At 44.5% G+C, this 12921-nt stretch overlaps 1 protein-coding gene and 1 pseudogene across 6 annotated transcripts in view; one reads left to right on the top strand and one right to left on the bottom strand.

The window, feature by feature from the left end:
* The first annotated feature begins 2978 nt into the window (after window positions 1-2978).
* Window positions 2979-12921, top strand: part of ERLIN2 (ER lipid raft associated 2) — a 20282-nt gene continuing 10339 nt past the window's right edge. Inside the window, exons 1-6 of one of the 5 annotated variants that reach the window (XM_032288247.1) lie at window positions 2979-3079; window positions 4299-4420; window positions 6359-6440; window positions 7876-7922; window positions 10158-10219; window positions 10373-10498. In XM_032288247.1, coding sequence (XP_032144138.1) covers window positions 4314-4420; window positions 6359-6440; window positions 7876-7922; window positions 10158-10219; window positions 10373-10498 — 424 coding nt within the window. In that variant the 5' untranslated portion in view covers window positions 2979-3079; window positions 4299-4313. The other 4 variants (XM_032288248.1, XM_032288249.1, XM_032288246.1 and 1 more) reach the window with 4 other exon arrangements.
* LOC116558343 overlaps window positions 12595-12921 on the bottom strand; it is a 2001-nt pseudogene continuing 1674 nt past the window's right edge. Inside the window, exon 2 of the transcript XR_004271962.1 lies at window positions 12595-12911. The product of XR_004271962.1 is annotated as a UPF0428 protein CXorf56 pseudogene (transcript). The remainder of the gene's footprint in view (window positions 12912-12921) is intronic.

Below are 12921 nucleotides of genomic sequence, written 5' to 3'. Positions count from 1 at the left end.
GGGGAAGGGAAGGGGGAAGGGAAGGGGGAAGGGAAGGGGGAAGGGAAAGGGAAAGGAAAAAGGAAAGGAAAGGAAGGAAAGGGGGGGGAAGAGAGAGAGAGAAAAAAAGAAAGAAAGAAAAAGGAAGGGGGAGAGGGAAAGAAAAGAGAAAGAAAAAGAAAGAAAGAGAAAGGAAAGAAAGAAAGAAAAAGAAATAAAGAAAGAAAGAAGAAAGAGAGAGAAAGAGAGGCCGGGCGCGGTGGCTCACGCCTGTAATCCCACCATTTGGGGAGGCTGAGGCAGGCAGATCACAAGGTCAAGAGATTGAGACCATCCTGGCCAACATGGTGAAACCCCGTCTCTACTAAAAATACAAAAATTAGCTGGGCCTGGTGGCACGTGCCTGTAGTCCCAGCTACTGGGGAGGCTGAGGCAAGTAAATTACTTGAACCCAGGAGGTGGAGGTTGCACTGAGCCAAGATCGCACACTGCACTCGAACCTGGCGACAGAGCAAGACTCCATCTCAAAAAAAAGAAAGAGAGAAGAAAGGAAGGAAGGAGGGGGGGAAAGACAGAGAGAAAGAAAGAAAGGAAGAAATCGTAAACTCTTTTGTTAAATAAATCACTGCTGGGTAACATAAAAATCACAAGTCTCTTAAGAAGGTTTTCAGAAGTACTAGATCATCTACTGAAGTCCAACCCCTTGCCTTTAGGCAGGTCCACAACTAAATAACCCAGTCCTGGTAAAAAGCCTCCTAAGAACAAAATCCCAAAACTTCTACCCACAATTCACTGTAAAGTTTACTGTGAGGAAATTATTGTGCTTTTATTATTTCTAATTGACACATAATAATTGTACATACTTATAGGAAGCGGATGGAAGATGGGCGTTGCCAGAGGTTGGTTAAACGAAATTCTTAAATTACAAGTAATTTAAATACTTGATGCTGCAGGCTAGCCCCTATTTCTTGGGTTGATGAACCCTAATATTTCCATTTTTCTTACTCACTCAACTATTAAATAAACATTTATTAAGCATGCCCAGCTGAGTTATATCACTGAACCAGGTGAGAAAAAACTCAAGTTCTGATAGGATCGGTCAAGAGAATGGCCAGCTGTGTCTGTTTGGGGTGGGGGATGCAGGGACAGAGTAGGGAGAGGAAAGGCTTTCATTTATGGAGATGGGCACAGACCTGCCAGACAGCACCATGTAGCCCTCTGTGGGCTTCACCATGTAATGCTGAAACATCCCAACACTCAGAGCAAACCCAGGAAAGGCAAACGGGCCAATCCCAAGCAGGCATGCCTGAAAAAACCACACTTCCCTTTTCCTGAGTCTTAAAACTGTCAACCACCACCAGCTTGCCATCTTCCCAGTGTAAAAGTTTTTTATTTACTGAAGGCTATAATTAAGCGGACTCTTTCTCTCCTGCAAACAAAATATTAATAACTTCAGTGGTTGAATTAGAAATGCCCCAATTGATGCTGGTGAATAGGACAGGTTGAGGACAACGTGAGGCCCTTAGACTAGGAGACACAAAGTCTGGATTCTGGGCCTGATCCCACCTTGCCTTCAGTCTGCATTTACTGTGCACCTAAGCCCGGCGGGGTGCGGGGAGTTGGGGGGGCCGGGGGGGAGGCGGAAGGAAAGTCAGTCTCTGCTCTCCGGGGAATGGACAGTTTATCCATAAAGACGATGAAATGCACAAGCCCCTGTGCACTGTGGCGGGGATTACAAAGGCAGTAAACTCAAGATATTGAGGAAACACAAAGGAAGCTTTCCTTGGCTGTTTTTTGTTGTTTGTTTTTTGTTTCTGAGAAGGAGTTTTGCTCTTGTTGCCCAAGCTAGACTACAATGGCACAATCTCGGCTCACTGCAACCTCCACCTCCAGGGTGCAAGCGATTCTCCTGCCTCAGTCTCCTGAGTAGCTGGAACTACAGGCGCCCACCACCAGTCCCGGCTAATTTTTGTATTTTTAGTAGAAGATGGGATTTCGCCATGTTGGCCAGGCTGGTCTCGAACTCTTGACCTCAGGTGATCCGCCCACCACGGCCTCCCAAAGTGCTGAGATTACAGGCGTGAGCCACCGCGCCCAGCCTCCTTGGCTGTTTTTACCCCTCAACCTCGCAGAACTTCTTAGATTCCGTTCATTAAAATTAGGATAATAATTCCTTGTTAGTATACTTTGTGGCGTTGCAGGATCACAAGGGCCAAAGCTCCCAGAAAAATATAGAGGACAATTCAAGGCAGGGATTATTAATTAGTAAGGTAGGGATTATTAATTAGTAAAGTAATGATGGTAATCTGCACATTGAAAAGATGTTTTCAGCTGTGCTATGGGAAAGAGAACAGTTGCAACTTGCTAGTACCTGATCAAGGGGGAAAAACAAAACAAAAAAAGGCCGGCGTGGCAGCTCATGCCTGTAATCCCAGCACATCGGGTGGCCGAGGCAGGATTGCTTGAAGCCGGAGTTTGAGACCAGATTTACCGAGACCCTGTCTCTACGAAAAACAAAATTGTCAAGTGCCGTGGCGGGCGCCTCTGGTCCCAGCTACTCAGGAGGCTGAGGTGGGAGGATCGCTTGACCACAGGAGTTTGAGGCTGCAGTGCGCTATGATTGTGCGCTGCACTCCAGCCTGGGCAAAACAGTGAGACCTCGTCTCTAAAAAAACCAAAACTAACCAGGTTTGGCCTTCTGCGGAGGGAAATCCGGAGCAATCCCCAAAGTCAGTGCCTTGAAAAGGGACACCCTGGGTCTCAGCACTCCCGGTCACGCGCGTCCCGCCGCTCGTTCTCGGGGAGCTCCCACCTTCCCTGCTCTCATCCCCAGCACCAGGCAGGATACCCGAGACCGAGGTCCAGGACCGCACGAACCGTGACGCGGGCGATCCCTGGCGGCCACCTGCGGCCACCGACCACTGGGAGCGCGAAGGGCGGGGCGCAGAGCGAGGGCGGGGCGGGGGTGTGGTCTTCTCGCGTGAACTGATGGCGTCATCGAAGCGACGGCCCGGAAGGAAGTCGCGTATTGAGGGGTGTGGCGGATTCTACCGTTGCACTGGGGCTCGGACCAGTACGGAGCGCCTGGAGGGACAGCCCGGTACGCGGCCCCCGCCCCTTCGTACGCGCGCTGGGCCTAGCTGCTGCACCCGGCCGGGACTAACCCGCCACCCTCGGGAACCCCTGTCCCAGCAGCCCCTCTCCCTCAGCTGGCCCTCTCTTGGAGCGAGACAGAAACCGTTTTCTGTCGGTCCCCTCCTTGCGAGCCTCAGGGAGACCGAGCGGAGGCTCTTGGAGCCGCAGCTCCAGCCCAGGGCGCTTGACCCTCTCTCGGAACGGGGCGGGGAAGGGGCACGATTGACCTCGGGGAGGGAAGGGCACTGGCAGAAAGGACGCAACTGCAGATCGGTAGCCGGAGGCCGCCACGGTAAAATAAGCGCCTCGCAGATGTCCGTGCCCGGGTCACGTTTAGACCTGGGAGGCAGAATCCACGCCCTGCGCTCACGGGCCCACGCACGCACAGCTGAACTTTGCAGTCACCATAGTTCCAGATCATTCAGCGTTCAGGATCCACCTCCTCCGCGTCCTGGTGCCTGAACGCGGTTAGACCCGGGAGCCCTGAGGCTTCCAGTTTGGGACATTCCCTTTCTCTCTGACCACGAGCTTGGGGATCTGTCAGGTGTAAAGTGCCAGAGTATATGGGGGGAGTGTGGCTCCAGGCTTGTTGAGAGCCCTGTCCTGTTTAGGGCTAAAGGAATAAATGGGAAGGTGGATGCGAGGCCAGCGAATCCTACCTTGGAACTCTGCTCGCCTGCCGGCTCTGGCACTCCAGCATCTGAAAGGAGTAAATAATGGTTTCCCTTGAAACTGCAGGCAATTAGGAGTGGGAGGCTCTGACCAGAATTACATAGCCACAACTGCCTGTCATTTGACATCCTCTGTAATTTGGGCCAAAGTACTGCAGCTGCCTCTCTTCCCTACTACTAGTATGAGCGGTTCAGTGACAGCACATTCGTGTTCACAGGAAGACAAGGCTGTGTTCCGAACCCTTCTCAGCTGGCACGGGTTCTCCCTTGAGCAATGGCTGTATCTGGAGCCAGTGCTTCCTCAGTGCGGTGAGGACTCTTAATTCCACCGTTAGGGAAGGGGAACGTTGACTGAGAGAGAGGAGGAAGCGAGTTGTGGATTTAGCCTTGTGTTCACACGACACCAGGCTGGATATGAGTCACTCAGGGAGCTCAGCTTGGTGAGGTCCTTGCTGTTGTGGCCTTTTCTCCTGCACGTTAGACCACACACATTTTCCCGTGTCTTTTCCCTAGGATACAGGCTCACTGATGGCTCAGTTGGGAGCAGTTGTGGCCGTGGTTTCCAGTTTCTTTTGTGCATCTCTCTTCTCAGCTGTGCACAAGATAGAAGAGGGACATATTGGGGTATATTACAGGTAAGGCAGAGACAGGGAGAAGCCTGCAACTTCCTGTTAAATAGCTCCCTTTCCTGGTCACTGCTTTCCTAGCAGATTCTGCTGAACATCTGTGTTTATGTTTCCTTGAATAGGGGAGCCTTTTTAGATTGAGCTTTTTATGTCAGTAATCATGGGAAAGCAAATATGTATATATGTAAGTTTATTACTTCCCTTAGTAGTTCAAGATGATGCCATGGGTGGTGATTAATAAATGTGTACATAGACTTAGAGACGAAACTTAAGGGAAACCAGTGCTCCTCACAGATACCCCTAAAATACTGCTTTCTCCTACGTCCCTCTGGCAGTCTTGGCTCCACACTGCAAAAGCCAGCTGAGCCTGAGTTCTTGATGGCAACTGGAGAAGGTAGCCTACTTTGCTAACTTGGGATACTCTTTTAAAATTAGCATTTCAGTCAGCCTGGGTAACATAGTGAGAACTTATCGCTAAGAAAAAAAAAATTAGCCAGCTATGGTGTCACACACATGTAGTCCTAGCTACTCAGGAGGCTGAGGTGGGAGGATCACCTGAGCCCAGGAGATCGAGCCCAGCCTGAGCAACATAGTGAGAGCCCATCTCTACAAAAAAATTAAAAATTAGCCTAGCTTGGCAGCACGTGCCTGTAATCCCAGCTACTTGGAGGCTGAGGCAGGAGGATCACTTGAGCCCAGGAGTTTGAGGCTACAGTGAGCTGTGATCACACCACTGCACGCCAGCCTGGGTGACAGAGCAAGACCCTATCTCTAAAACTAAATTACAATAATATTAACATTTCAGGAAAAATGAAAGAAAAGAGCCTGCAGGTTGACTTATGTCAATTAAAGCAAGCCTCACAATAGTGGTTCCTACAATAAAGGAGCCCATTATGTCACTTTTTTTTAAATTTTTTGCATAATATAAAGCAAAGAAGCACTTGTAAGTCTTGAGTTGCTTTCTTTTTAGTAACCTCCATGACCCAATTTTTTGCTTTATGTCTTTATGAACTCTTCTTATATATGCCATTGTGATGCTTATTTCTGGATTGCCAACAGCCAGTTCTAAAACTCTGATTGGATTCCTCTCTCCTTTAATTCTTTGTCCCTATCATCTGCTTTCATGTTCCCCAAAAAGGCTTGTAACTTTATCATTCACATATAACTTGATTAGAAAGGTAACTCTGTTGCCAAAACATATATTTCAATTACTTATAAAGTGCTTCAAATTAATCTTTTGGTTGGTCATGTGAGTGGCCTCTAGCATTAGTGCAGGTAGTTGATAACCATATTACTGGACTTAACTGATCCAGTGGATTGCCACAAGCCCAACAGATATGACAAAGTAAAACAGACTTCCTCTTATCTAAATATACCCATGGATTCTGCTGTCTTTTTTCTTTTTTTTTTTTTGAACAAAGTCTCACTTTGTTGCCCAAGCTGGAGTGCAGTGGCACAGTCATGGCTCACTGCAGCCTCAAGCTCCCAGGCTCAAGTGATTCTTCCATCTCAGCCTCCCAAATAGCTGGGACTATAGGCATGCAATCACCACACTCAGCAAATTTTTTCCTTTTGTTTTGTAGAGACAGGGTCTCACTGTTTGAGACAGATTGGTCTCAAACTCCTGGGCTCACGTAGTCCTCCTACCTCAGCCTCCCAAAGCGCTGGGACTGCATCTAGCAGATTCTGCTGTCATTATTCCGCGTCGCCGGTGTGCCTCTTTTTCTCCTTTCAAAAGCATGAACGATGGTTTTATGTTTTACTATCAGGCTTCCTAGAATATTAGGGTCTAGCTGAGAGGAGGAAAGGGATCTGTGGCATGGCTCCAGCACGTGTCACTCTCTATTATATGTTTATAGGGCTGAAGGGAAAGTTGACCCTCATGATGTTGATCTAACAGATCCTCTTGCCAAACTGAAGCTGCCTCTCTCTCCCCCTCCTCTGCAGAGGCGGTGCCCTGCTGACTTCGACCAGCGGCCCTGGTTTCCATCTCATGCTCCCTTTCATCACGTCATATAAGTCTGTGCAGGTATGCTTGGCCTCTGTGGTATGGTTGGACGACTACAAATTTGGGCTGTTGACTAGTTTGTGATTTAAAATTATTTAGCCATTGGATAAGTAAAGTGCCATTCCAGAGAATTATATAAGGATAATTTTTATATTTATATATATATATATATATACACACACATATATGTATATATATGCGTGTGTATATATATGTATATATGTATATATATATGTGTGTGTGTATATATATATGTACATATATATATATGTAGAGAGAGAGAGAGAGAGAATGAGACTGGGGACTATTCCTTCAAGATAAAGCCAGAGAAGAACCTGTTCTGAGTGTATGGAAGGAAAAGTCGGGTTGTATGTGTGTATGTTTTAAATCACAAGCTACCATGTTAGCTGGAAAGAAAACATGGTAATTTTGCTGACTCGTATTTGAACTTCAGAAATCTGAACATAATTTTTGCAATGAGTGGGGAGAAGTTGAACTAAGTGAGGAGAGATGACGTCTAAATAGGATTGAGGTTAGTTGTGGCACACCTAAAGCCTGGCTGAGTTAGACTCGCCATCTCTGAAGTATGTCCAGCCAAGAAGAATGAAAAGATTTTACACTTTACACTGATCCAGGAGAATGTCTTGGGATATCTCCTAGCCATTTTCCCTGTAAGTTTCGTGTGCTGATTACCAGGCTTTGTGACTTTCAAAGGGCATTCAGGTACATTGCCTCATTTGAGTCTTGCAGTAATCCTGAGAATGGGCTGAGCAGGTGTTAGGTTCTGAGATGGGTTAAATAAGTAATCTGCTGTTTCCAAACTAGTACAGTAGTCCTCCCCCTTGTCCACTATTTCACTTTCCATAGACTCAGTTACCCACAATAAACCATGTTCTGAAAACAGGGGACTACAATTCAATAAGATATTTTCAGAGAGAGAGAGAAACCACCTTCACATAACTTTTATGACAGCATATTGTTATAATTGTTCTAGTTTATTACTCATTAATCGCTTACTGTACCTGATTTACAAATTAAACTTTATCATAGGTATGTGTGCATATAGGAAAAAACATGGAGCTTGGTACTCTTTGCGGTTTCAGGCATCCACTGGGGGTCTTGGAACATATCCCCTGAGGATAAGGTGGTGCCTACCTTAAATAGAAGAGGTAGAAGTAAGCACAAGTCTTAAGAGACCCAATCCAGTGTCGTCTTCACTAAACCATTATTACTCAGCTTGTTCATGTGGTGGTTCACTTACAGCAAGGCTGGGGCAGGGGCCTTTGCTTGTCTTAGCAACAACATGAAGAAGGAGGATTAGGTGGGGCAATCATGTTCAACAAAGGCAAAGCGCAACCCAAACAGTTACTCCAGGACAAAGGCGTTTGGAATTCTGAAAAGTAAGTTACTTTGTCACTGCCCATCTTCTAGCATTTTATGTTTCCTCTGTTTCCAGACCACACTCCAGACAGATGAGGTGAAGAATGTACCTTGTGGGACTAGGTAAGATACCCAGAATAAAGCTGTTAAGCCCAAATAAGTCAGAGAAAGGGCTATCTGGCTGGCTGCAGGAAGAGACGGTGAAAAGGGAGGCACCCTTTCTTGGTTAATTATCTGTCCAGTAGCTCCCTGTATTGATTTGACCAGGTGATAAGAGTACAGTAGAGGAAATCATAGATGGTTCGGGAGGGGCTAGAATGCCCTGCCTAATAAAGGAGTTTGCACTTACTCTATTAGACGTGAGGATCACTATTCACAGTAACAAAGACTTGGAATCAACCTGAATGCCCATCAACAATAGACAGGATACAGAAAATGTGGTAAGTATACACCATGGAGTACTATGCAGCCATATGAAGGAATGAGATCATGTCCTTTGCAGGGACATGGATGGAGCTGGAAGCCATTATCCTCAGCAAACTAACCCAGGAGCAGAAAACCAAATACCACATGTTCTCACTTATAAGTGAGAGCTGAATGATAAGAACACATGGACACGTGGTGGGGAACAACACACACTGGGGCCTGTCAGAGGGTATGGAATCGGGATAAGAGAGAGCATCAGGAAGAATAGCTAATGTGTGCTGGCCTTAATACCTAGGTGATGGGATGATCTGAGCAGCAAACCACCATGGCACACGTTTACCTGTGTAACAAACCTGTACATCTTGCACATGTACCTTTGAACTTACTTAAAAGTGGGAATAAAATAAAATTTTAATATTCGAAATAAAGAAGTGAGGGTGCACAAAGGTTTTTTAGCAGATAAATGGCCTGATACAAGAAGATAACTTTTGCATAACTAAGGAGAATGTCATAAAGGTCGGGGAGACCTTCAGGGCAAAGAGATCCGAAGAAAGCACTGCTATAGCAGTCCCGTTGGAAAGAAAGGAGAGTTTAAACTGGGATAGAGTAACAAAGAATACCACAAAGAAATGCTCTGACAGATCCGGAATTGGAACATTCCACAAGATAACAGGCCTGATCTCTTCACAAAATGGTTGTATTTAGAGGGATGTGGGATAGAACAGAGACTTAAACAGTAGAGAGACATAAACAGTAGCAAGGGTGAGCATTGATTAGAACCTGGTTTAAAATAGCTGTGACAGGTACAACAGGAATTATGTGAGTCCACCCAGGCTGCCATGACAGAGGATCACATACCCAGAATCTAAAACAATGGTTATTTATTTTCTTACCATTCTAAAGACCCTAAGTCTAAGATCAGGGTGCCAGCAGGGGTAGTTTTGGTGAGACCTCTCTTCCTGGCTTACAGGTGACCACCTTTATGCCATGTCCTCACATGGCCTTGCCTCTGTCTGAGAGAAAAAGGTCTTCGGTGGATACCAGACCTGTTGGATCAGGACCCACTCTTATGATCTATTTAACCTTAATTACCTTCTTGAAGGCCTAATCTCCAAATACGGGCACACTGGGGGTTAGGGCTTCAACATATGAATCTAGGGGTGAGGTGTACACAGGTCACTCCGTAACGCAAACTGTTGGGGAAAAATTTGAATAAGGACTGGGTATTAGGTGATTGGGTATTAGGTGATATTACAGAATTATTGCTAATTTTCTTAGGCTTGAGAATGATATCACGAGTGTATAGGAGAATGATTATCCTTAGACATTGCTCGCCAAAATAAAAGAGTAAAAGTATCCTAACTGCAGCTTACTTTGAAATGTTCAGGAAAAAAAACAGATAAAATGTTATCAGTGTTGAATTTAGGTGTCTGTATATGGTTATTAGTTGTACTCTTCATTCAGCTTCTCTATGTGTTTGAAATCTTTCTATAATAAATATTTGAGTGCAAGGGGAGTGCAACACTAAAGTGATAGTGAAGATAGTTTAAGAAACATTAACCACAAAACTCCACAGTAACCTTGTAAGTTCTGAAAACTTCTTGACCCTCCTTAGACTTTTCCATGCAACTGATTATTTCAATCAAAAGGCATTGTTGACTCCAAAGATACAAGCTACCCTTTTGTGCTGGCCCCAAAAGTCTCACTTATGTCTTTGTAGAGATGTTCCTAGGTAGTGTGATTTCTCAGGAGAGTGTGCTGTTGCCATAAGCCCTGCAGAACTCCTACTTGGAGATCCAAGCTGCCTTCCAGCCTCCTATGAACTCTTCTACTCCTTTTCTGCCAAGCCCCACATCTTACGCCATCGCCTTAGGGGACTGCACCCTATTCCAGAGCTTCCCAGTGACTTTTTGTCCATTCTTCCTCCAATAGTGGTGGTGTGATGATCTACTTTGACAGAATTGAAGTGGTGAACTTCCTGGTCCCGAATGCAGGTACGTCTTACAGTTGATTCTCACCACCAGCTCACTTTCCCCAGCATGCCACTCCTGTGCCTCTCATGGCATCTCAGAAAAGGAAAGGAGCTGTGTCTAAGGGCATTTTGAGTCTTGCCTTTTCTTATGTCAAGCCCTTTCCTTCCCTCCCAGTGTATGATATAGTGAAGAACTATACTGCCGACTATGACAAGGCCCTCATCTTCAACAAGATCCACCACGAACTGAACCAGTTCTGCAGTGTGCATACACTTCAGGAGGTCTACATTGAGCTGTTTGGTAAGAAAGTCCCTCCTGAGCGTGCATGCTTAAGCAGGGTTCCTAGAACCCTGCATCTCTCCACTCTCTAATGCCTGGCTGCCTACAGGGTATGATGGGCACTTATGGACAGGAAATGTTCAAGAATCTCGTGCTTAGGAGCTGGTCACAAAGGAGTTCCTGGAGAATGCTGATGACAATGCAACAAGATCCTTAGAGGGCTGGAGCTTTGGGCACAGGGACCATAATGGAGTAGAGTATTTACTTCTGACCTCAATCAGAGGCTAGAGTGGAAATCTGTTCCCACTGTCCCTAAACTATCATTCTATCATGAAGACAGGGTTCATTCTAGAAGAACCATAGAATTGTCCAGCCCAGCATCCTCATTTTAAGATGAGGGTACTGTGATCCAAAGCGAGAAAGTCACAGAGCCAGGTGCCAGTTAGTAGTGGAACTGAAACAGGGGCCTTCCCCTCCTGGCTCTCACTTCAGCATTCTTCTCACCACGCCACCCTGAACGGAGGGCCCCCAGGAATGGGTGATGAAAAAGACACGATTCATAGTTAATTCTAGAAGTGAGAATTAATATGAGCTATGAGAACCATAGCTCCTTCCACTTCCTGGAACCTTCGTGATTATTATTTTTTTACCCTGTACCCCTAGCAATGAATAGAAAAACATTTAACCAAAAAGCCTCCACATGTCTAAGCAGATACGTTTTGTCCTTTTTACCTTTTTCAAAGTAAAGACATCCTGACTTAGCAGCAAAGGAAGGATACAGTTGAGTAACTGTTATAACTTGTTTGCAGTCAAGCACTCTGTTTAAACTCATTGCCAGAAATTCTCTAATAGCCAATGCCAAAAGTAAGTGAATTTTTAACCAATAGTACAACTGTTGACACTTGGACTGGAAAATGATTTTTCCCAGGAATCTTCATAAAAGGGACCCTGAGCGAGAACATTTCTCACAGTAGACAGGAGGACTCATCCACATCGCCCACAGTAATAACTAAGCAAACCACCTTTTGCACCATTTAAGATTTAGGAAATCACCCAAATTATTTTTAATGTTTCTGCAATAGAAAATGAATCTAAATTGATTTTCTAGGGTTTGTAGTCTTTTATCTGTTTTAGATTCAGTGTGCTTTTAAGAAAAAATTGGTAAATTTGCCATTGATTTTTTTTTTAACCTCAAACTAATAGAATTTTATAAAATATTAATTCTCTCTAGCCATTGTCTTAGGGCTTGTGCCATTAATGAACATTTCGAAGCACTGAAACAAAAGACAAAGGATCCCTAATGTCCTGAAGAGAAAATTAAAATACAAAGTTGTTTTGCATTAGAAAACTTATGTCTTATAGCTAACTTGGTAGCTTAGTGAAGTACAGCTGTTTATATGGAGGAGCTGGGGAAATATATTTGCTCTGAAACTTTTTTATTTTTACATCTCAGTCTTAGCAAGCACTACTTGTCTTAGAATCTGTCATATCCATAAAGGAGGAACTCAGGTCCCTGGTCCTGGCCCTTCAACTCAGAAGGTTCTTCTATACTTTCCTCCTCTCAGGACTCTCACAGCCCAGACTTTAAACATGAAGCTGCATAATTTTCATCACATCTTACTCTGCTGAATCCTCTTTGCCCATGTTATTAAAGTATTATCTAATACTTACTCTGAAATTTACCTGAAGAACCTCTTTGTATGTACTTAGTAATATAACTTTTTTTTCCTGTCCCAACACCTTTTAATACAATGGAACAGATATAAACATGGATACAAACACATGGATATAGGTATCACTGAAGTAGTATGACATAATATCTATATATACAACACTTCTCTGCAAATAGCAAATATAAAGTAAAAGATACCCAACAGATCATTTTGTTTATCTTGCTATCATTTCTTAATCTATAGTCTCCCATGTATCCATGCAAGGAAGCAGTACTAGCTGTATGACTAGAGGGTAGCTCTCTTGGGTTACTTACTGAGACCTTAATCATTGTTCGGATCTGAGCTGTCCTACCCCCTCACTGCAGTCTGGCTTTTCCTTCTCTGAGTATAAACGCTGACATGGGATGGCTCACCTATAGCTTCAGTGTTTGAAGTAAAGAAAGCTTTATGCAGATTCTGGCTTTTATTGAGTCTCCTCTGACAGTTGAAAGATTCAAACCACAGTCAATTCCAAGAACCCTTCTAAGAACAGAGACAGAGTCACTCAAAGGATCTGATTTGCTATACTTAAATATAATTCATGCTGCTTTTCTCTATGATACACCATAATATTTTGTCCAAAAATCTTGAAACATTAACTTTGAAGAAAGACTAAAACCAGCCACTTTAGAGACTAGAGACACTCAAGCACTGATCTATTCATAAAGTTTCTACACAGCTGAAGAAGTTTGCACAAATAGACAAAAAATAGTACAGAAAACCTCAATACAG

This window comes from Sapajus apella, unplaced genomic scaffold, assembly GCF_009761245.1.
Source record: "Sapajus apella isolate SASKATOON/1434 unplaced genomic scaffold, GSC_monkey_1.0 scaffold21, whole genome shotgun sequence".
Classification (NCBI taxonomy): Eukaryota; Metazoa; Chordata; class Mammalia; order Primates; family Cebidae; genus Sapajus; species Sapajus apella.
This window is presented reverse-complemented; position numbering and strand designations above follow the sequence as displayed.